The sequence below is a fragment of the Salmo salar genome, chromosome ssa03 (assembly GCF_905237065.1).
Source record: "Salmo salar chromosome ssa03, Ssal_v3.1, whole genome shotgun sequence".
Lineage (NCBI taxonomy): Eukaryota > Metazoa > Chordata > Actinopteri > Salmoniformes > Salmonidae > Salmo > Salmo salar.
Genome location: NC_059444.1, coordinates 39,079,211 through 39,104,791, shown reverse-complemented (window position 1 = coordinate 39,104,791; position 25,581 = coordinate 39,079,211). Strand labels below are relative to the sequence as shown.

The following is a 25,581-nucleotide window of genomic DNA, read 5'->3' as shown; positions in this document are numbered from 1 at the left end:
ATGGAGAGAGTGAGGGAGGGTAGGAGAGAGAGAGTGACAAAGAGCGAGAGAGAGAGAGAGAGAGAGAGAGAGAGAGAGTGTGTTAGTTAACCTCTCACGTCTGGTCCTTGTTTGTTTGTGTTTGGAAGCTATTATATATTGTGACATCAATGCGCATTCCGTTATATTGGACCTATGTTGCTAGCTGAGCTAGATAAACATTGCATTAGCTTCAAGGTCGACATGACCGTTATAATTTAATAACTAGATGACCTTTCAACTGACCTCTACCTAAAGCCTAACCATTATAGCGTGTGATTTAAACTGTAATATGTATGTCACATCATTTGTATTATCTGTTTATGATGCATTGCCCTCATCTTGTTATTGTGATTATTGTTGCTTATGTTGATTCCATTATTCAGCTTGTTATTTTTAGACTGCCCAGGGAATAGATGTTAATCTAGCTCACTATTGCCTATTGCACCTCAGTGTTCTGAGACGTTCATTATTGTTTGAGAAGTGGATTACTGTGCATTATCCCTGCTACTTATTCTCTTAATAAAACAACAGATTAATTCACACTAATTCAATTGTATTTTACCTGTCCGTTGGGCTCCTCCGGTTCTTCCCAGCGGACCATGACAGTGTTCTGGGAGATGATCCTAGCCTGGACGTTCCTGGGGGGGCTAGCCGGGGCCTGTTCCCCTGTCCTGGCCTCTACCCGGGTGGACGAGGGGCCCTGGCCGATGCTGTTGAAGGCCGACACCCTAACCTCGTACTCCGTGTTGGGGTAGAGCCCTCCGATGCTGTACCTGGTGGTGGTGATACCGTCCACCGCCTCATACTTGCTGTCCGGTGTCTTGGCCCGGTACTGGATGATGTAATAGGACACCGGGTCGGGGTTACCGGAGTCCCAGGTGATGGTAACGCTGGTGGCGGTCGTCTCTGTGACGATGGGGGTACCGGGAGGCTTGGGAAGAGCTGTGACGGTAGAAGCAGATATTGTTTTAACTGTCTTTAATAATGTCTTAAGGCAGATAGGGGGAGACTAGTGTCCCTTACTCTTGGCGGACACCTGCGAGATCATAGGTGGCCCTAACTATCTAATATATATGTTTAATGTGGCTGTTAGGGGCAGATATGTTTTAATGGGAGACACGAAAGCCAGCGAGCGGGACACAGTGGAAGCACAGTCAGAAAACGAAAGCATGTCCCTTACTCTTAACTGACACCTGTGCGGTGGCCTCTATAATCCCCAGACTGCTCATGGCCACGCAGGTGTAGTTGGCCGACTCTCTCACTCCGTTGAGCTCCAAAACATTGCGTCCCACCGGCATCTCGTCTTCCGGGGTCAGGTCCTCAATACCCAGCATCCATTTGACATAGGGCATGGGCGAGCCCACCGCCACACAGGTGATGTTGACGCTGCCGCCAGGCATGATCTCATGGTTGGCGGGCAGGATGGAGAAACGAGGGGGCACGCGACGCACTGGGAGAGGAGGAGAGGGGGAAGACGGGGGGAGGATGGGGAGAGGGGAATGAGGAGGGGGAGAGGGAGGGACAGGAGAGGGCGAGAGAGAGAGGGGGTAAGAAAGATACAGAAAGAGAGAGAACGAAAGAGAGAGAGAGAAAGAGAGAGCGAGAGAGAGAGAGAGAGAGAGAGAGAGAGAGAGAGAGAGAGAAAGGGGTAACAGAAAGGGTAGAATGATCTTCACTGCTTTTACAGGAGTTCTATAAAGGAATATTTCACGTTTAATCAAAACCACATTGGTAGTTTTGAAAAGGCAAATGATTGCAATTGAAATACACAGATTCTATGTTGAGAGACTGCTGACTATCTCAAGTTATATTTCACCCTGCACATGAGACCTATTGTGCAATTCTCATGTCTTAGCCACTGTGAAACAACCCATTGTATATTTCACAAGACATCATTTGCTATTCTGGACACATCACTGTAGATGCCAAACTAGAAAACGGCCTCTTCCCCAATCCCTGTTACAAAACAAGATCTACAATACAGATATTGGAGCTCTGGGCTGCACAAAATACCATTACCATTTTCTCTGAAGAGCTAAGATGAGCAAAATCAAACTGATGTGAAGATCTAAACTACAGCTGAACTCCCCCTGCAGTGAAGCTCAAGGCTACTGACTGAAAAAGAGAAACTTCGCCAGAAACTTGAGTGAGAAACTTCAAAAAGACTTCTGTGCCTCCAGGGTAAGTTCTCCACTGCAGATGAGGGCCCTTTAGATACGTGGCGCTGGCCGAGCCAATCAACAAAACCTGCTATCAGTCAGACAACATGCACAGAGTGCTCCTGTTAACTGTAATTGTGCTGAATCTGAATCTACTAGCTATCTGTCAGGTCTATCTTATATAAGATGCATAGAGAGATAGAGCTCATGGGTCACATGCATTCCTGGATGACTTTATAGCATTACCTATGCTCATGAAGAACCCGTGGGAGAAGAGAGAGGGGGAAGAGCGAGAGAGAGCGAGAGAGAGAGAGAGAGAGAGAGAGAGAGAGGGGGAGAGTATTGTCTGGTTCCTCTTCCAAACAATGACAATCAATGTGGCAAATCACAGCCTCATTGTACAACCAGAATACCAGATGAACACAGCAATGTAAAGAAAGTGTGGATGATGGAGATATAAATAGGAGTCGTTGCAATTACAAGGTACGCGTTGAACACGTTAAATAAGGAAACATCAAGGCATCCGTCATGACAGAGAGAAAGAGAGAGAGATAAATAGAAAGAGAGATAGTATGTGCATGCTTTTATTAATAAAAAAAAAGTATGCACATTTGTCTGTTGATCCTACACACCAGGGTACAGATGGAAATGTCCGAATGCAGAAGAGAGAGAAAGAAGGGCGGGAGATTAGAAGAGAGGGATGGGGACAGAGAGGGTAAGAGGGGAAGGAGAGGATAAGAAAGGGGGAAAAGGACAGAGGGGGAAGAGGAGAAGAAAGGAGGATGGGGGGCGGGGGAAGAGAAAACACATGGTGCTCTTGAAACTGCTGTTTGGTTCTTCAAAATCAGGCTTTTATTGGTGGATGTCATAGGAACAGAAAACTAGGTACCCCAAGGCTGCAACACAGAGGACTGAAGTACAAAATAGACAGATAGACAATCAGACAGACAGACCAACGACTCTAGATGGGCAGGAGTGGATGCAAGGTGAGGGCAGACAGACAGACTGACAGACAGACATAATAAATATTGGCTAGCATCAAGACTCAACACTGTATCTGAATCAGCTGTTTGAATCATGTGTTTGACTCACAATACAGGAATCGCCACTCACTCAGTGGGAGTAACACAGGGGGAAACAGCCTTTATAGAATCACTGGCCTCAGTCTTCGCACCAAATGATTCTCAGCCGATCCATTTAATGTAAAATAGCCATTTTTAGATCCATTAATAAACTTCACCAAGTGTTGAAATATCTTCTCTCGGTTCCATGAATTTCACAGTATTTCTAGTCTTCCACAGATAGAACGCAAACAAACTATTCACCAAAACCAAATACGAATGAACATTTTGGCATCTTCAAATTATTCAATAGTTCAGTGGACATGACCCCATTTCTCCATAACAGTGCAATACATTTGGAGTGATCCTAGAATACCAACAGACACCCAGAATTGGACACCAAAGTTCAAGACAAAAAAAGAGACATTTGAAAAAAGATATATAAAAAAAGAGACATTTGTCTAAAAAAAAGAGACAAAAACAATTTCAACTGTTATAACAGATATCAAATCAAAAAGCAGGCAGGCAGGCATATTCTCTCCAGAGCATGCAAGAACGAGACAGAGACAAACAGGGACAGAGTGACCAGCACGCAGCAGATAAGAGCAACTATCCACACAATTCGGCTTTATCTTTTATATGACAAGACAAAACTCTTAAAGTATGTGTATAATGTTGCCTTTTATGTGTAGTGTACTTATCTAACTACTGCATTTTGACTAGAAGTTCTCTTGAAGTTTGGAGACTGGTATACCGATGTGTCCAATTCATTCTGAAGAAGAGCACGTTAATATATACAGTACGTCAAGTAGGAAAGTAGGCTACATCCAGCACTGCAGGTATTAATACAAAAAGACAGTACAATATTCAAGCGCATGCTGAACAGAGAGCACTTGCGATTAGCACAGTCACAAATGATTAACCTTATTCCATTATGTCACCGTGGATAGAGGGCTTCAATAATATGTATCATAAACACTAACAGACGTCTATGTGGATGTAGCATCACTAAAACAACGTAGAATTTCATATAACGGAATATACAGTTCATTCGCAACGTATTCAGATAAAGGATGCGTCTCTGGTCAGAATATTGATGGAAAAGCATATCTCCTAGAAGCTCCCGGTTTTGTTAATAACATAGCCTACTATACAGTCCAGGGTGATAGCAGTAATGCAATGATGTATTCTATTTCCCTCCAGCATCAATAACAGGCTATTTCTACAGGGAACAGTTGATCAGGTTGTGAGACCATAGCAGACGGTGACTGGGAGCTGGGATACTGTTTCATTTGAGTAGCACAACACACTAAAGACCAGTTGGCATTAACACAAGTTAATCATGCCTCATCTAATATGTGTGCATTGTATGAATATATATGAATGAATATATATTTTATTTAACCTTTATTTAACTAGTCAAGTCAGTTAAGAACACATTTTTATTTTCAATGACAGCCTAGTGGGTTAACCACCTTGTTCAGGGGCAGAACGACAGATTTGTACCTTGTCAGCTCGGGGATTTGAACTCGAAACCTTTCGATTACTAGTCCAACACTCTAACCACTAGGCTACGCTGCCGCCGTGATAGCGGTGGGTAAATCGTTCACTTCAACTGCCGATCAATGGAGGTCATCGTGTCGTTTCATAAGCACAGCAATGCGCTGCTTAGCAGCTGAATAACCATAGAATTACATAGGATCTCTGTGTGAATAACACTCTACTGGACATGGACATGATCCACTGAATTAAAACGTTCATGTTTTGCGCAATGAAATACTATTGTAAGTTTTGTTTACCTGCATATAAACACAGATAGTGTACATAAAGAAGTACTGTGCGTTGGCCTCTGGTTGTGTTGTGTCAACCAGTGTCACCAGCAGTGACTTAGTCTTTGCTGACCAAACAAGTGTGCAAATTAATTATAAGTTACTTCTGTGGCTCTTTAAATGCCACTTAAATAAAGCATTATTTGACCGCTTTATTTTCCCCGAGGAGGATATGAAGACCACTCAACCAATCAGAAAACAAGCTACACTGAGTAGGCAAACAAACAGTAGCAGACCAAGAGGACACACAGAGACAGAGACACACACTGGCAATGTGACACACAACATGCCGCAAGTGCAGAAGCACGGTAGTGACATAACACAAGCCCACACAGACAGAACAGTACAGCACGACCAATACAAGACAAGGGACAAGACAATACTGAAATCAATCAATTCAACACACATACAAGCACGCACGCGCACACACAAACAAACGGAGCCGCGCACATACAGAGTCACACGGTCAGGGTACAAGGCATGCAAGCGCGGCCACCGCTCTCCCTCCATGTGTAGATAGCCTCCTTTTAATTTCCAATTCCTGGGTCTCCATGGCAACAAGAAACTTTCCATGCAGAGAATGTCGCGCACGGAGTGAAAGCAAAAACAAAGGTCTGCAAACAAGGCCTCACAATGCAATCAATGCAAACGACTGTGTAGGCAGGTAGCCTTATAAGAGCTCAGTGAAACGTCTTCAGTCAAAGAAATGTGTTCATCAAATCAAAACCAATTTAACATGAGGGTTATTCATACCTCTGTTCTAGACGGTTTCAGACCGTTTTCTCTCTCCTAACTTTAGGAGTAAATTTGTTATAAAAAGGAAGTAACGACAGAAAATAAAGGACACACCAACCTTCTCGTAGCTCTGGGGGATGTAAGGGGGTTGATGTAGAACACAATGACGTGAGGGGGAGAGAGAGAACGGGGAAACACAGAGAGAGTAAAAATGGCCAGCTCAAAGCCTCACACACACACACACACACACACACACACACACACACACACACACACACACACACACACACACACACACGTGTAAACACACACGCACATACACACTGGTTCTCACAGAACCACAGAACCCACTTAAAATGAAGAATCAGGAACTTCGAATTCAAGGGCTCAAGAGCTTAGAACGGCGAGTCTAGAACCCATAAAACTGAATCCAGAGATCCCGGTCTCCCTTACCCCAGTCGAGGTACCTAGAATAGGGGTCTTAAACTTCTGGAGGGCCACAGTGTCTGCATTCTTTCTTTTTCGTATCTGATTTAGACTTGAGAAACCAATTGTTTTCCCTAGCAAATCAGTGCATTAAAGTGGAAGATAGTAGCATAAACCCTGTGGCCCTGAATTTACAATAAAACAAAGAGGGATAGGACAATAGTGATGTCATACTGTAGCAAAGGCCCTCGAACTGCACAGTGCAATAATACTTCCTGAAGAATCTGGACATGTATGACGCCATTGGCCCATCCCTCTTCGTCTACGTCCATCCAGTGGCAGTTATTATAAAATAGAGCACCTTGACGCAGCACTGGTAAAAACCCAGTTTAGTCTTGGATATTACCAATCTTTGATCACCAACTGGTGTTTCATTTGGTGGTTAAGGTTTGGTTGTGTTTGGTTAGTAGATGCCAATAGGAAGGAAATAAATAACAAAACAACATGTAAACAAACTGGCACTTAACACCTTGCTATATGTATAGTATAATAGCGACGGCTGTTACGTGTGTGTTTGTTATAGTGGTGTGTGTGATATAATGTATGTGTGTGAGAGATCTTACACCCGGGGTCAGTTCCTACCTCGCACATACAGGTTGGCTGGGGAAGAGTAGCGTACGCCCTGAGAGTTAGTGGCCACACACTCATACTTCCCCTGGTCGGTCTCTTCACTGTTCTCTATCTGCAGGGCACCTGAAAGACAAAGAGAGAGAGACAGATAGATTGAGAGAGAGAGAGAGTGAGAGAGACCGAGAGAGATAGATGGGGAGAGAGAAAGACAAAAGGGAAGAGTGGAAGAGAGAGAGAGAGAGAGAGAGAGAGAGAGAGAGAGAAAGAGGAAAAAGAGACATTACAATGGGTTAATTATTGATACATTCATAAATGAAATCTATTTTTACTCATCAACCCTCGTGCATCACCTAAAACTGATTAAAACTACCATTTAAAATGAGGGATTTTCCATTACTGGTTCATTTCTGCCATGAAAAATCCATGTTCCCCACAGCAAGCTAAATGAGAGTAGTTAACGATGCACTATAGGAGTCCCTGGAGCATATCTGAAGTTAAACAGAGGACTCAACATGGCAACACTTTAAATCCCCATTCAGCCTTCCCCCCCTCTGTTTCTCTGCACAATTCACTGAGGTGTATAGCAGCATTGTACATTATTATCCCAATCTCCTAAACCATGTTATTATGGCACATTATTATTATTCTTCCATTCGTTTTCTCCTGGAGCATGTTCTGCTGTAAACCCTTCACAATGCTTACAAGGCCCTTATCACAAACTGTGTGTGTTTGAAATGGAGCTAGGGGCTGGAACCACACACAAGAGTGTGCACAAACAAATCAATATGCACGCACACGCCAACCACCCCCACCGGACACACACACCTTATCCGAAAAAGTGTGTTAGACATGGAGACAGAGGAGGGACCGCAAAAGCAGGGGATTACTTAAATCTACCGCACAGTGGGGAAATTGAAACAAGACAACGACAAAACAACTCTCTCAGAAACACACGCACGCACACACGCACGCACGCACGCACGCACGCACGCACACACACACACACACACACACACACACACACACACACACACACACACACACACAGCTGCTTTCAGACTCACAAAGGCTCATAGCAGTGTGACGGAAAAGCGTACTACAGAATCTGACCATAACAGTGTGGATATGGTAGGGTGGGTATTTCTGTGTAAGACCTGTGACTGTGTATCTGTGTAGATAGGGGAAGAAAACAAGGAACTAGGTGAGTCACTGAGACACAGTTGCAGATATGCTGTTCAACAACATGGCTCAGAGGACAGAATACTTCAAATATATATTTTTCTTCTGGGCAGTGCAGGGGCGGTTCCAGGCATAAGTGACATTAGCGGTCACTTAGGGGCAACCGGTGGTTGTTGTCCTTGATGATATTTTTGGCCTTCCTGTGACATCAGGTGCTGTAGGTGTCCTGGAGGGCAGGTAGTTTGCCCCTGGTGATGCGTGGTGCAGACCGCACCACCCTCTGGAGAGCCCTGCGGTTGTGGGCGGTGCAGTTGCCTTACCAGGCGGTGATGCATCCCGGCAGGATGCTCTCAATTGTGCATCTGTAAAAGTATGTGAGGGTTTTAGGCAACAAGCCAAATTTCTTCAGCCTCCAGAGGTTGAAAAGGCAATCATCTCCACGATCATCTCCTTCGTTTTGTTGACGTTGAGTGAGAGGTTATTTTCCTGACACCACACTCCCAGAGCCCTCACCACCTCCCTGTAGGCTGTCTCGTCGTTGTTGGTGATCAAGCCTACTACTGTTGTGTCATCTGCAAACTTGATGATTGAGTTGGAGGCGTGCATGGCCACACAGTCATGGGTGAACAGGGAGTACAGGAGGGGGCTGAGCACGCACCCTTGTGGGGCCCCAGTGTTGAGGATCAGCGAAGTGGAGATGTTGTTTCCTACCTTCACCACCTGGGGGCGGCCCGTCAGGAAGTCCAGGACCCAGTTGCACAGGGCGGGGTTCAGACCCAGGGCCTCGAGCTTAATGATGAGCTTGGAGAGTACAATGGAGTTGACTGCTGACCTATAGTCATTGAACAGCATTCTTACATAGGTATTCCTCTTGTCCAGATGGGATAGGGCAGTGTGCAGTGTGATCTCGATTGCATTGTCTGTGAACCTATTGGGGCGGTAAGCAAATTGTAGTGGGTCTAGATTGACAGGTAAGGTGGAGATGATATGATCCTTGACTAGTCTCTTAAATCACTTCATGATGACAGAAGTGAGTGCTACGGGGCGATAGTCATTTAGTTCAGTTACCTTTGCATTCTTGGGCACAGGAACAATGGTGGCCATCTTTAAGCATGTGGGGACAGCAGACTGGGATAGGGAGAGATTGAATATGTCCGTAAACACACCAGCCAGCTGGTCTGTGCATGCTCTGAGGACGCGGCTAGTGTTACCATCTGGGCCGACAGCCTTGCGAGGGTTAACATGTGTCGGTGGCACTGTGTTATCCTCAAAGCAGGCAAAGAATGTGTTTAGCTTGTCCGGAAGCAAGACGTCTGTGTCCCCGACGTGGCTGGTTTTCCTTTTGTAGCCCATGATTGTCTGTAGACCATGCCACATATGTCTCGTGTCTGAGCCGTTGAATTGCGACTCCACTTTGTCTCTATACTGATGTTTTGCCTGTTTGACTGCCTTGCGGAGGGAATGACTACTCTGTTTGTATTCTGACATAATCCCAGTCATCTTGCCATGGTTAAATGTGGTGGTTCGCACTTTCAGTTTTGCGCAAATGCTGCCATCTATCCACGGTTTCTGGTTAGGGTAGGTTTTAATAGTCACAGTGGGTACAACATCTCCTATACACTTCTTGATGAAATCAGTAACTGTCTCAGTGTACATGTCAATATTATTCTTGGAAGCTAACCGGAACATATCCCAGTCCGCATGATCAAAACAATCTTGAAGCGTGGATCCCGATTGGTCAGACCTGCGTTGAGTAGTTCTTAGCATGGGTACCTCCTGTTTGAGTTTCTGCCTATAGGAAGGGAGGGGCAAAATGTAGTCGTGGTCAGATTTGCTGAAAGGAGGGTGGGGGAGGGTCTTGTATGCATCCCGGAAGTTGGAATAACAATGGTTCAGTGTTTTTCCAGCGCGAGTACTACTGTCAATATGCTGATAGAATTTAGGTAGCCTTTTCCTCAAATTTGCTTTGTTAAAATCCCCAACTACAATAAATGTAGCTTCAGGATATATGGTTTCCAGTTTGCATAAAGTCCAGTGAAGTTCCTTGAGGGCCATCGTGGTATTGGCTTGAGGAGGGATATACATGGCTGTGACAATATCCGAAGAGAATTCTCTTGGGAGATAATACGGTAGGCATTTGATTGTGAGTTATTCAAGGTCGGGTGAACAAAAGGACTTGAGTTCCTGTATGTTATTACAATTAAATCATGAGTCGTTAATCATGAAACATACACCCCTGCCCTTCTTCTGTCGGCGCAATGAACTGAGAATACAGATGGCTGGACCGACTCTGACAGTATATCCCGAGAGAGTATGTTACAATCCCTGATGTCTCTCTGGAAAGAAATCCTTGCCCTGATCTCGTCATCTTTGTTACCCAGATAGGTGAGAGCATGCCAAACGCTCAGATGAAACTCTACAAAACAATCTAAAAAGTATGTGTCAATGAAAACGTGCGTACAAAATGTTATCACATTGTAGCATTTCGGATTTCAAGTCAAACAGCCATTTTGATACATTGATATGTTTTCTTGATGCTACATGCATAGTCACTGCCAATTTAGCCTGCTCTAGTTTTGGCCTTCATGTTTTTTTTTTTAACACAATATACTTGCAGTGAAGCCACTCAACTACATCACATTAGTCATTTACTAACAGACTTACATCGAGAGCGACACACAGAAGCAACCAGGGTCCACACCACATGTTATTGCACACCACTTTTGACATTCATATTTATATCTTGTTGCTATATTTGCATAACTTAATCACATAAGCATTTTGCATATTGCTATTGATATGTTTAATAATTTATATTTATATTGTAACTAATATTATACAATTTGATAACGTAATTATGCATTCATGTACTATCATTATTCCTTGTTAATATTTTCTATTTCTTTGTCTCCCTGCAGAAAAACAAACATACATACTAAGTTACCCACCGGCTGGCCAATCCTAACAAGAATTATAGACTAATGCCAACTGTGAATCATATCTGACTGTAAAGGTTCTGGATGTGGCTGGTGCAGAGGAGTCAGCCGCAGGACAGCAGAGATGAGTAACACAATGAACTTTACTCAAAATTTCCAAATACATGAAGCAATACCAAGCTCACAAACATCGGACCAAACAATAAAACAATCACTTACAAAAACCATGGGGAAAACAGAGGGTTAAATAATGAACATGTAATTGGGGAATTGAAACCAGGTGTGTAAAACAAAGACAAAACAAATGAAAAGGCGATGGCTAGAAGGCCGGTGACGTCGACCGACTTCAGCAGAAGTCATGACACTGATTTACTTTTATTTTACTAGGCAAGTCAGTTAAGAACAAATTCTTATTTACAATGACGGCCTCGGAACAGTGGGTTAACTGCCTGGTTCAGGGGCAGAACGACAGATTTTTACCTTGTCAGCTCAGGGATTCGATCTAGCAACCTTTCGGTTACTGGCCCAACACTCTAACCACTAGGCTACCTGCCGCCCCGTATTGTGATTCAATCCATCTGAACAACCTTCCATGCCATGTATCATCATCTGAATATAAAGACTCAGGTCAGAGACATTAGCATAATGGATGACTGGTGGATCACATTGAGCCCTGGGCTAAACTTTGTATTAGTGCTCCTGCTAACATTAGCAGTCATTGCCTGTATTTTTTTCCCATAAATTAGAAATATAATGCCATATTTCCGTTGATTTTGAAGAATATTACTATGATTAATACCTTCCAGATCTTTGAATTGTCTTACTTTATCAATATAAAAGTGTGAAAAAACTGTTCATGTTTTGTTGTCATTTGATAATTTGCAAAGAACATTTTTACATTTGAAGCTTCAAAATCATGTCTCGAAAAATTATTTTTGTGCTCATCAATTATTATCCTGAACAAACGTATTCATTTATATTTTCACAAAACAATCTTTTCTCGTGTCCTTTGTTTAAGCATAATACTACTCATAATTAAAAAAACGGAATTATGAGGAGTTTATAAACACACCATATAATAGCAGGGAATATACAAAAAGAGAAGGGATCTAATTCTGCACTACACAGGTTTCGAAAAACCATCAAAGTGTTTAAGAGCTTTAGAGAAAGAGGAAAGGACACCAAAACAGAAGTTAACAGTGTTTTCAACCTTTTCCGGGTTAATGCTCCCAGTCTCAGGAAAGGTGTCGCACAACTACATTATGTGGCGTTCCAACACACCATGTCATGTTTCAGAACACCCACGGATGTATGTTTCAATAAACCTTTAATCTGTCCCAATACCCTCATAACCATGTGTTTCAATACTGCAGCAAAGGTAAGTTTTCATCTCCTTTAAGGTGGTGGTAGCTCAGTTGCCACTAGTTTTAGTGTTACAAAGCCCTTCATTCTAACAGCGTAGACAGACGGACATACAGTAAGACAGCGCAGGAGAGGTGCGATCGATCCAGACACTGTGTGTATGTGGGAGAGAGAGAGAAGGGGGAGAGAGATAGAGACAAAGAGAAAGAGAAAGAGAGAGAGAGGGAGAGAGAGACATGAGAGAGGGAGGGAGAGAGAGAGAGAGAGAGGGAGAGAGAGAGAGAGAGACTCCTCCACAGGAGTATTGTATCTACACCTGGACAACAACTAATCTAGAGAGGCTGAAGTTACAGTAACAATCTGGAAACTATGGGGAGTTGTCTTGTTAGGGAATGTATGTGTGTACGTTCCTGCGTACATTCCTGCGTGTTTGTGTTTATTGAGCCGGCTCTCTCGCCGCTCTGCTAGCTGCAGCTGACCTCTTTGCTTCTCTCTCCTGCAGACACATGAAAGGCAAACGAGGCAGAACTCTCTCTCACTTCCCTCCTCCCTCTCCCTTTCCCTCTCTCGTTCTCTCCCTCGCTCTCCCGTCCCCATGGAACAAAGCAGAGCTCGGCGCAAAACAGGCATAACTTATCTGTGCAACAACCAAGCAGGAGAGCGGGGGGGAAAGAGAAAAAAGAAGGAGAAAGGGAGGAAGATAGAGAGGACTCTACAGCACTCTCTGAGACAACAGATCCTGAAACGCAGACACACACACACACACACACTCATAGACTCACACAGATGGAAACCAACTGATGGATTCTGTCAAAATGTAACATGTTTCATGTTAAACTGTAGTTTGTTTGTATCCTGTTTCGTGAATGAGTACTGTGAGTATTAATTGAGTTCAGGCCATGAAACTGTGTGTGCTAACTTAGAAAGGTTGACCTAATCCGATAAGAGGAAATTGCCTTGGATCAGAGAGCAGGGTCAGGCCCAGAACCGAAGATGGACGGGCTAAACAAAGATGTATAGCTGGGCAGGTGATGCCTACATGGGAAGAGTATATAATGTGTTGTGAACTTTCTAAATGTATGTACTCAGCTGACTGTACCCTTGGTATTAAGCACCTGAAACTTCTCTTGAGTTTTTGGTCTCAATTCCTAATTGCAAAGAGGTTTCAATAGCATTTTTCTTTTTAACAAAACCTTTTCACACACACACACACACATATTGAAAGAAACGCACAGAGACAGATAACAACATAAATGGGAGTGGTTAACAATGGTAAGCTATACAAGAAACTAGGGTGGACAAGCCCTGAATATAATTATTTGACTACTCCACGTGTTCACTAAGCTAAGCTGCGTGGTCACAAAGATTTAGCTACTCCTAATAAAAAGTGAATTTGGGGGTGGTCTCCAGATTTTATAGAGTTGATCATGTGCTTTCAGTGTCCCTCTCCCATGCCCAAAATTGAATAGGAGAGATGTCTGCCCATCATCACTAACGCCCAAAAAAACTTAAAGGTTCACCCCAAAACCAAAGTTTGTTTGCTAATTTCACATGTCAAAAGTGGTCTAATGTCAAACCGAGTCCATATTGCACACCATATGTTGTGTGGATCTCACTTCGTACATTAGGGGCAATTCTGTAGGCCTCAAACCCAAATTAATGAGAGGATAGAGGATTGGCCTGCAGAGTTCTCCTAATGCGTATGGCAGGACCTACACAACAGATGGTTGTCGAAAATGTACACCACTTTTGAGTTATGAAGACTCTTGACAAACTTTGACTCTTGGACCATATGCCTCACTACACCTACTCAGGAGATGATGAATGGATGTGTGTGTGTGTGTGTGTGTGTGTGTGTGTGTGTGTGTGTGTGTGTGTGTGTGTGTGTGTGTGTGTGTGTGTGTGTGTGTGTGTGTGTGTGCGTGCGTGCGTGCGTGCGTGCGTGTGTGTGTAGACACTGGAGGGAGGAGAGGGATCAGGGAAAGAGAGAGGGGCCGTAGAGATGCAGAGAGGGATCTTCAGTGTCTTCAAGGGACTATACTGCAGAGGCTCTTAAAGTCGTTTACTTTTTGACCCATTAAATAAACAAAACCATGTTTCTATTCACAGCCGTCTCTAGTCAGTTTCTGTGACCCCAAAATAACTGGCTGTGACACACCAGTGGGTCCTGATCCACCATTTGGGAAAGACTACTTTAACGGTGTAGTGACTGTATGTAGTCTAAGAGACATACAATAAAAAGGTATGTGCATGGCTATGGTTACAGTAATACTTACTGAAGGCTGTTGACGATTATGGAGAAAAACAAAAAGGACGCAAGAAGCAGATGAGGGACGTGTTATTACCATGTTCTCCATGTGGAATTACCTTGCTTTGCACTCTGAGGCCTACCCAAAGGTGTTGCCAAAGTTGTTTCTAACAGGGGGGTGAAAAAATGTTTTTAGACATTTTTGCAAATGTATTAAAAACAAATAACAGAAATACCTTATTTGCATAAGTTTTCAGACCCTTTGCTATGAGACTCGGAATTGAGCTCAGGTGCATCCTGTTTCCATTGCTCATCCTTGAGATGTTTCTACAACTTGATCGGAGTCCACCTGTGGTATATTCAATTGATTGGACACGACTTGGAAAGGCACACACCTGTCTACATAAAGTCTCACAGTTGAAAGTGCATGTCAGAGCAAAAACCAGGTCATGAGGTCGAAGGAATTGTAATTAGAGCGCCGAGATAGGATTGTGTCAAGGCACAGATCTGGGGAAGGGTACCAAAAATATGTCTGCAGCATTGAAGGTACCCAAGAACACAGTGGCCTCGGGACAAGTCTCTGAATGTCCTTGAGTGGCCCAGCCAGAGTCTGGACTTGAACCCGATCGAACATCTCTGGAGAGACCTGAAAATAGTTGTGCAGTGACGCTTCCCATCCAACCTGACAGAGATTGAGCGGATCTGCAGAGAAGAATGGGAGAATCTCCCCAAATACAGGTGTGCCAACCTTGTAGCATCATACCCACGAAGACTCAAGGCTCTAATCACTGCCAAAGGTGCTTCAACAAAGTACTGAGTAATGGGTCTGAATACTTATGTAAATGTGATATTTCAGTTTTTTACTTGTAATACATTTGCAATAATTTCAAAAAAACAGTTTTGCTTTGTCATTATGAGGTATTGTGTGTAGATTGATGAGGGAAAAAATCGATTTAATGCATTTTAGAATAAGGCAGTAACGTAACAAAATATGGAAAAAGTTAAGGGGTCTGCAAACTTTCTGAATGCACTGTTTGCCAGACATGCCTAGACAATACGTCTGGTCTCTCCAGAAACATATAAAATGACATTGAACATGAAGAGGGCTTCAAAGGAGTGTGCTATGAACATCAGTTCAGATCTAGCTTGCTCTGTAGTAGTCCATTGAGAGTTTTGCCCTAAGAACAAACCTCCCCAAGAACATACTGAGGAATCCCGTGATTCATATCACTTCTGTATTCCTCACCCATTTCTTTCTCTCTCTCTCTCTGCCTGGCCTTTCTCTCTCCCTTCCCTCTCTCCCTTCCATCTCACCTGAGCGTAGTTGTTTGATGCGTCCCAGGCTGGACCTGGGTTCTACAGGTAGGAAATCTTTGAACCAGGAGATCTCTGGGTCTGGGATGCCGCTGGCAGCACACAGCATGGTGGCCGTCCTGGTCCTCTCTACCACCTTCAGCTGGGGTCCCATGTCGATGCTGGGGAAACCAAACGGCAACAGGTCCTCTGGAGGGTTAGGCATGGGGGAAGGGTGGGATGGAAAGAGGGGAAAGGAGAGGGAGAAGAGATATTGTTAAGTCACTTTGATGGCAAGTCATTTTAATTTGTCTCATAAGAGTTCCACAGAGAATGTGAATTAGAATCATGGAAGGTTTGATGTTTGGTAGCAACATGGAAGATAGATTGCAGAACCCCAGTATATCATGCCTTGGTATGATCAATGTGGTTAACATAAACCTACTACACATAAACCTACTACACATGCTGAGTGTTATGACACCATTGTCTCCATCTAAAATCATTTGTAGTCTCCTCAAAAACACCACATCACACCACACCCACAGATGGTGGCTAGACTCCCAAGCACACTTCAAACTACAATCCCTCTTGATTAATTGTTTCTCTTCGCTAGTCTAGCTGGCTGGTGGCCACTAGATTAGGTCAACTGTGTTGGTAAGCAAACAAATGATCCAGTAGGCCTTCAGTCACTAAGCCTGAAATGTCGCTGGTTTGAATCCCTGAGCCGACTTGGTAAAAAATATTTTGAGGTGCCCTTGAGCAAGGCACTTAAACCTAATTGCTCCTGTAAGTCACTCAGGATAAGAGCGTCTGCTAAATTACTAAAATGTAAAACGCCTGGAGCCTGGCCAGCTCATTGCTCCTACATGGCCTGTTGACACACATACATGTATTCCTGTGTTGTTCAGTTGGTAAGGCCAAGGTCATCGGATTCAATTCCCGCAGGGAACATATACACAATCTACGGTAAAATGTGCTGTTAGTCATTTTGGGAAAAGCTTCTACTAAGTGGCACATATTATGATGATATATCATATCCACAGTACAGACAGTGGGCTACCCCCTCCTCTGCTCCTTCCCCAGAGGCCTGGGCAGGTAGGTGGTAGTAGTGTCAGCTCTAATAGCTATGCACAGAAAACACTGGTATCCTCCGTGTTTCTCTGTGCCGTGAGGTGTATAGTAATTATAGCTCTAATGACTATGCACAGGCTTCCTTCTCAGATACAGCAATGTCAATTAGGCAGTCAGATAGCAGGGAGAGGCAGGGCACAGGGGGTAATAACGACTTGTTAGCCGGCTAATTATTAGTGTACAAACGATTAGGAGGAAAGACGTCTGTGACTGTGTCCGACTGCGTTGGGGCTTTGTGTTATTGCCAATGTGTATGTTCATGCTAATTCTATCAAGGTATGGGGAGAAATACACAATGGGACACAGAGAAAATCATACACAGGTGCCCAAACGCAGATGCATAAGACAGGGTGCACGTACACACACACACACACACACACACACACACACACACACACTTTCTCTGGTGAATAGGCTCCCTTTGACTGCAGTCCAGATGGCCAGCCACATAATCATCCTTCCATCAGCCCTCCCTCGTTCCTTTCTTCCCCCCTCCTCCTTTCTCTCCCCTTCTCCTCCACCTGACACCCTTCTCCTGCACATACACATTCTTTCACACACACACACACACACACACACACGCACACACACACACACACACACACGTCCATCATGCTAGGTATCCCTTTTCTCTCCCTTCTGAGATAGATCATTTGTCACCATGACAACCAATTGAGTGTCAAACAGATCCCACTGAACTGGGCTCAGTTCAAATCTGTACCACAACAGAGTTTCTAACTAATGCTTCTAACAAACGTAACTATGGGCAAAACAGTCTGATTTAATACCAGAAATATGATCTAGCTGTTATTTCTTATCTCAACGGTTCCCCCTGCCAGCCATCCAGTAGTGTGTCACTGTAACATCTGTCTTCACCTGACTGTATCGCTATCTCATCAAAGATAGGCTGCAGAGCCTGTCAGACAGGCCCCACTCAGGAGAAAAGAACAGGAGGAGACAGAAATAGGAAGAAGAGAAGATGAGAATGGACGAGAGGGGGACTGAGGAGATGGGCAGGTGTGGAAGTAAGAGAGGGGGAGAGGAGGGAAAGGAGTGGGAAGAGAGGAGACAGGAGAATGGAGGGAGGGGGAGGGGAACGGAAGATGAGAAAAATAAATGAGACGAGACTCAAGTAGACTCAGTAAAAATCATTTCCACGTCAGATGCCCTGTCACCACCATTGCCTGGGTTCTGACCACATCCTGGCTAGCTGTCCAGAGGACACCCGTTTGAGGGGGGGATGCAAAACGAGCCGCAACACCCCCAACCCTCTCTGATCAATACTAATAACCTGGCTGAATGGACGCTAGCGATACCGCCATCGACAGGAGGGAGAAAATGAAAGAAAGGAGAGAGAGAGAGGGATCGATGGGCAGGTCGGGAGGCAAGGCCCTCCGAGGAGTAAAAGAGAGAGGGGGCAGAAAGTGTGGGGGGAGGGGTTGAGAAAAAGCGAGTGAGACAGATATAGAGGCTCACACGAGTGAGAGAGAGAAAGGAAGAGAGAGAAAGTGTAACATTTGAAATGTTATACTACATTTTAAACAGCTAATAATATAATATTTTAAATGTCCTTATTCTCTTCAAACATTTTGTCTGTCTAATGTTTACTCTTAATGTCCGATTGTTTTTGTCTTTGTTTTGTTTCATTCGCTTTGTTGGTTTTTGTCGTTTTTTTCTTTCGTTTTTGTTTTTTCCACTTGCTTTGGCAATGTAAACACGGTTTGCATGCCAATAAAGCCCCTTTGAATTGAATTGAGAATGAGATAGGCATAGAGGGGTCTTTCCATCACCTCAGGGTCTATTCTGCTGGCTGCTTGCTGCTGCATGGTGTAACTGATTGTTTATGAGACCAGACCACTGCAGTAGAGCACAGAGACAGAGAGAGAGCTTTTATGTATTCCTGTCTGCTCGCTGTCATTAGACGTACAGCATATGAGCTCTCCACATTATACATGGGTGTCACGCCTACTCCTGCTCCTCCCCTCCGGCACTCGACGTTGCCGGAATACTAACCACCGGTCCTGGATCCATCATTACGCACATTTGGAATCAATCATTACGCGCACCTGCAAGTCGTCATGAGGCACACCTGGACTCCATTACCTCACTTATAACCTCCCCTATATCTGGCACTCCCTTAGGTTCCTTCCCCAGTCAGTATTGTTTATGTGTTTCATGTCTATACGCTATTTGTGTTTGTTATATTGTTCCATATTCCGTTTATTATTAAAGTCACCACCTGCACTTGCTTTCCGACTCCAAGCATATACGTTACAATGTGGTAGAGTTTATGCACAGTACGGTGTGTGCCTAAATATACAGTGCCTTCAGAAAGTATTCACACCCCTTGACTTTTTCCACATTTTGCTGTGTTACATTGTTACATTTTTTAAAGATGAATGAAAAATGAAACACTAATATACCTTGATTAGATAAGTCTTCACCCCCCTGTTAGAAACAACTTCGGCAACACCTTTGGGTAGGTCTCATAAGAGCTTTGCACACCTCTATTGTGCAATATTTGCGCATTATTCTTTTCAAAATTCTTTAATCTCTGTCAAGGTGTTGGAGATCATAGCTAGACAGCAATTTTCTTATTTGTCTTTTTCTAAACAATACAGCAGAAACAGTAAAGAGTATATCTACATGAACAATGAAACGAAATAATACATATTTATTAAAATAATAAATAATAATAAAATAATCAACTAACTATGTTTAATTGCAAAACAGAAATTGCCATACTTGTGATATTGTATTGTTAAGAAGATATTATTAGTTAATCAGGTCTTCCTGGTTTGGGAATTGTATCCATTTCTCCCAGTTACTTTCAAATACAGGTTTTTGGAGTTTTAATATACACTGCTCAAAAAAATAAAGGGAACACTTAAACAACACAATGTAACTCCAAGTCAATCACACTTCTGTGAAATCAAACTGTCCACTTAGGAAGCAACACTGATTGACAATAAATGTCACATGCTGTTGTGCAAATGGTATAGACAACAGGTGGAAATTATAGGCAATTAGCAAGACACCCCCAATAAAGGAGTGGTTCTGCAGGTGGTGACCACAGACCACTTCTCAGTTCCTATGCTTCCTGGCTGATGTTTTGGTCACTTTTGAATGCTGGCGGTGCTTTCACTCTAGTGGCAGCATGAGACGGAGTCTACAACCCACACAAGTGGCTCAGGTAGTACAGCTCATCCAGGATGGCACATCAATACGAGCTGTGGCAAAAAGGTTTGCTGTGTCTGTCAGCGTAGTGTCCAGAGCATGGAGGCGCTACCAGGAGACAGGCCAGTACATCAGGAGATGTGGAGGAGGCCGTAGGAGGGCAACAACCCAGCAGCAGGACCGCTACCTCCGCCTTTGTGCAAGGAGGAGCAGGAGGAGTGCCAGAGCCCTGCAAAATGACCTCCAGTAGGCCACAAATGTGCATGTGTCTGCTCAAACGGTCAGAAACAGACTCCATGAGGGTGGTATGAGGGCCCGACGTCCACAGGTGGGGGTTGTGCTTACAGCCCAATACCGTGCAGGACGTTTGGCATTTGCCAGAAAACACCAAGATTGGCAAATTCGCCACTGGCGCCCTGTGCTCTTCACAGATGAAAGCAGGTTCACACTGAGCACGTGACAGACGTGACAGAGTCTGGAGACGCCGTGGAGAACGTTCTGCTGCCTGCAACATCCTCCAGCATGACCAGTTTGGCGGTGGGTCAGTCATGGTGTGGGGTGGCATTTCTTTGGGGGGCCGCACAGCCCTCCATTTGCTCGCCAGAGGTAGCCTGACTGCCATTAGGTACCGAGATGAGATCCTCAGACCCCTTGTGAGACCATATGCTGGTGCGGTTGGCCCTGGGTTCCTCCTAATGCAAGACAATGCTAGACCTCATGTGGCTGGAGTGTGTCAGCAGTTCCTGCAAGAGGAAGGCATTGATGCTATGGACTGGCCCGTCCGTTCCCCAGACCTGAATCCAATTCAGCACATCTGGGACATCATGTCTCGCTCCATCCACCAACGCCACGTTGCACCACAGACTGTCCAGGATTTGGCGGATGCTTTAGTCCAGGTCTGGGAGGAGATCCCTCAGGAGACCATCCGCCACCTCATCAGGAGTATGCCCAGGCGTTGTAGGGAGGTCATACAGGCACGTGGAGGCCACACACACTACTGAGCCTCATTTTGACTTGTTTTAAGGACATTACATCAAAGTTGGATCAGCCTATAGTGTGGTTTTCCACTTTAATTTTGAGTGTGACTCCAAATCCAGACCTCCATGGGTTGATAAATTGGATTTCCATTGATTCTTTTTGTGTGATTTTGTTGTCAGCACATTCAACTATGTAAAGAAAAAAGTATTTAATAAGATTATTTCATTCATTCAGATCTAGGATGTGTTATTTTAGTGTTCCCTTTATTTTTTTGAGCAGTGTATATATGTCATGTCAAGCTTTCCATATTAAAGATTTCTTGGATTATACTTTGCCATTCTTCAAATTGTGGTGCTTCTGCTTTATAACATTTCCTTATCATGGCTTTTTTACTTGCAGCAAGGATAACTTTTATCAGGTATCTGTCATTGCCCATCACGTTCTAGGGACTTTCAACACCAAACATATTTTAACACCGAACATACATTATCCCAAAACAATCTTCTTGACATCTACATGGCCATACAGCCGCCATTATGGCATTTGTATTCCTAGCTGTTGACTTTTGATTCTAGGAGTGAAAAAAAACTGGTCAACAAAACTTCATCTCCTCGTCTTGAGTTTGTAGAAGTACAGTACAGGCCAAAAGTTTGGACACACCTACTCATTCAAGGGTTTTTCTTTATTTTTACTATTTTCTACATTGTAGGAGACATCAAAACTATGAAATAACACATATGGAATCATGTAGTAAGCAAAAAACTGTTAAACAAATCAAAATATATGTTATATTTGAGATTCTTCAAAGTAGCCACCCTTTGCCTTGATGACAGCTTTGCACACTCTTGGCATTCTCTCAACCACCTGCAATGCATTTCAATTAGCAAGTGTGCCTTGTTAAAAGTTAATTTGTGGAATTTCTTTCCCTTGTCATGACTACTTTCATTAATCTGATGACTGTTATTTATCTAATCAACTAACTATGTTTAATTGTTACCCGATTAATCATGTAACAATTAACTCATGAATTAATCACTAGGATTAGGATTATTATTAAAATCATAGACACCTGGTTTAAATTATGGATCAAACTCAAACCATTTCTATATTCTGATTTCCTCTTCCAGTTTGTGTTGTTTCACCATCGAAAACCAGAGGTCTAGTGTAAATTATGATATATAGGGTTCAGTATTCCTGTTAATGTCCGAAATGTGTCTTTATCCCCAGCTACAGACTGGATTAGGCAGCCTTGAATGACAGGCTTAATATCTTTCCGAATAGCACTGTATTGTGAGTCACACCAACACACTAGTTGTGCAGCTAAGTAGTATTCCCCCCACCCCCCCCTTGTCTTTAGGGAGCTGTAGAGTCAAATATCTAATCCTTGGTTTCCTGCCATTCCAAATGAACCATGATATTAACTTGTCCCACAGATTGAATTGTTTCAGGGGGACCTCGACTGGTAAAGACTGGAATCTGGGGAGACTATTCATTTGAACTTTCTCTATTCTAGAGCTGAAATCTAAAGGGAGAAGGGACCATGTCTATATATCTTTATGAATATTTCAGATAATTGGTTTGTATTTTGTTATATATAGCTTTGAATTATCCTTTGTTAGGTTTACCCCTAGATATGTAACCTTTTCTGAATTTCAGTTGAAACCAAATGTATATTTTATTTCCTGCAATACGGTGTAATTAAAGCATAGAATTTGTGTGTTGTGTACATTAAGTTTGTATCGTGAAAAATAACCATATGTTAGTTTTGGGAAGCAAGTGTTGGGGTCAGTCATTTGAACTAGCACATCATCAGCATATAAGGCAATTTTATGCTCTTTTCCTCTGATGCCAATACCATGTAATTAATCATTTTGCCTTGTTGCTTGAGAAAGGGGCTCAATATACTGTTCCTGAGTGGCGCAGTGGTCTAAGGCTGTATCACATCTGGCTGTGATTGGGAGTCCCGTAGGGTGGTGCACAATTGACCCAGCATCCTCTGGTTTTGGCTGGGGTAGGCCATCATTGTAAATAAGAATTTGTTCCTAATTGACTTGCCTAGTTAAATAAAGGTTAAATAAAACATTTTAAAATACTTTAATTCTACCTGTAGGCTCATGGTAAATGGTTTTAAAACATTGGATTGCATCTTTTTTTAAGCCAAATCTCTCTACAACGTGATATAAATGAGTCCAATTAACACTATCAAAAGCCATTTCTCTATCTAAACTGACTAATAGTGCTTCTGAATTGTTTTCTTTAATCAGATTGATGTTATGTAGAGATCTTCTGATGTTTTGGGTTTGATGGCCTCTAATAAACCCGGTTTGGTCCAACTCAATTAGATCCGGCATAAAGGTTTGAAGTCTCCTGATGATAATCGAGGTGTATAGTTTATAGTCAAAATTCAAAATTGAGATTGGCCTATAATAATTACTGAAATGTTCTTTGTCTTTACCCTCTTTTGGTATGACAGTAATGATGGCTTCCTTTGATGAGGGAGGGGCTTCACCCTCTTTAAGGGTGAAGGATAAAAGTAAAGGAATGAATTCTTCCCTATTTGGGGAGTTTTCTCCCATTCTTCTCTGCAGATCCTTTAAAGCTCTGTCAGGTTGGATGGGGAGCGTTGCTGCACAGCTATTTTCAGAACTCTCCAGAGATTTTAGATCGGGTTCAATTCCAGGCTCTGGCTGGGCCACTTAAGGTCATTCAGAGACTTGTCCCAAAGCCACTCCTGTGTTGTCTTGGCTGTGTGCTTAGGGTCGTTGGGCTGTTGGAAGGTGAATCCTCTCCCCTGTCTGAGGTCCTGAGGACTCTGGAGCAGGTTTTCATTAAGGATCTCTCTGTACTTTGCTCAGTTCATCTTTCCCTCAAACCTGACACCACCATGCTTCACTGTAGGGATGGTGCCACGTTTCCTCCAGACGTGACACTTGGCATTCAGGCCAAAGAGTTCAGTCTTGGTTTCATCAGACCAGAGTTTCTCATAGTCTGAGAATCTTTAGGTGACTTTTTGAAAACTCCAAGCGGGCTGTCATGTGCCTTTTACTGAGGAGTGACTTCCATCTGGCCACTCTACCACAAAGGCCTGATTGGTGTAGTGCTGCAGAGATGGTTGTCCTTCTGGAAGGTTCTCCCATCTCCACAGAGGAACTCTGGAGCTCTGTCAGAGTGACCATTGGGTTCTTGGTCACTTCGCTGACTAAGGCCCTTCTCTCCCGATTGCTCAGTTTGGCCAGGTGGCCAGCTCTAGGAAGAGTCTTGCTGGTTCCAAACTTCTTCCATTTAAGAATGATAGAGGCCACTGTTCTTGGGGACCTTCAATGCTGCAGAAATGTTTTGGTGCCTCGACATTATCCTTTCTCGGAGCTCTACGGACAATTCCTTTGACATTATGGCTTAGTTATTGCTCTGACAGGTGAGTGCCTTTCCGAATCATGTCCAATCAATTGAATTTACCAAAGGTGGACTCCAATCAAATTGTAGAAACATCTCAAGGATGATCAGTGGAAACAGGATGCACCTGAGCTCAATTTTGAGTCTCATAATTAAGGGTCTGAATAATTATGTTAACAAGGTATTTCTGGTTTGTATTTTAAATAAATGTGCAAAAATGTCTAAAAACCTGTTTTCGCTTCGTCATTATGGGGTATTGTGTGTAGATTGATGATTTCTTATTTTTATTTCATCTATTTTAGAATAAGGCTGTAATGTAACAAAATGTGGAAAAAGGAAAGGGGTCTGAATACTTTCCGAATGCACTGTAGCTCCATTCTTGTGTATTTTATTTTTCTGCTTTTGTGTTACCATTTTATTTGTATCTTTAAACTGCATTGTTTATGGCTCCTAAGCAAGAATTTCACAGTATAGTCTACACCAGTTGTATTTGGCGTAAAAATAAGTATTCTTGCGATCTAACTACCCCGCTATTCAATGTGCTCTAAACAAATTAAGGGAATCGTTCACAAACATAGGCACATTCGAAAGATCCGATGACAGTGTGGGTAATGTGTTTTTGGACCCTCCCTTGGTCGTATTCTTGTGGGGCAGAAATCTCAGAGATCAATTGGTAAACTCTGATTTACCACCCCAAGATATCCCTTGCACAATGTCTATTTGCGCCCCTACTGGATGGAAACTACAAGTGTAATGGCTGTGCTCAATGCAATGGCACTTATAAATGTAGATCCTTCAAACACCCTCAAACAGGGAAATCGATCCCATTAAAGGTGTTATTACGTGCTCCACTAAGGCAGTTATTTATCTTATAACGTGTCCTTGTGGTAAAAATGATGTGGGTAAAACAAAGCGTGAATTAAAAGTACGTATCTCAGAGCATCGTAGCCCCGTTAGGTGCAAAAACTCGACTTAACCAGTTGCGTCCCACTTTTTGGAAACAAACCACTCGATTTCTTC

At 43.3% G+C, this 25,581-nt stretch overlaps 1 protein-coding gene across 1 annotated transcript in view; it reads right to left on the bottom strand.

The window, feature by feature from the left end:
• LOC106600038 (receptor-type tyrosine-protein phosphatase S) overlaps positions 1 to 25,581 on the bottom strand; it is a 97,376-nt gene that overhangs the window by 35,570 nt on the left and 36,225 nt on the right. Inside the window, exons 6-10 of the mRNA XM_045714839.1 lie at positions 15,901 to 16,089; positions 6,874 to 6,984; positions 5,924 to 5,935; positions 1,202 to 1,471; positions 584 to 963 (exon numbers count right to left, since the gene is read on the bottom strand). Coding sequence (XP_045570795.1) covers positions 584 to 963; positions 1,202 to 1,471; positions 5,924 to 5,935; positions 6,874 to 6,984; positions 15,901 to 16,089 — 962 coding nt within the window. The remainder of the gene's footprint in view (positions 1 to 583; positions 964 to 1,201; positions 1,472 to 5,923; positions 5,936 to 6,873; positions 6,985 to 15,900; positions 16,090 to 25,581) is intronic.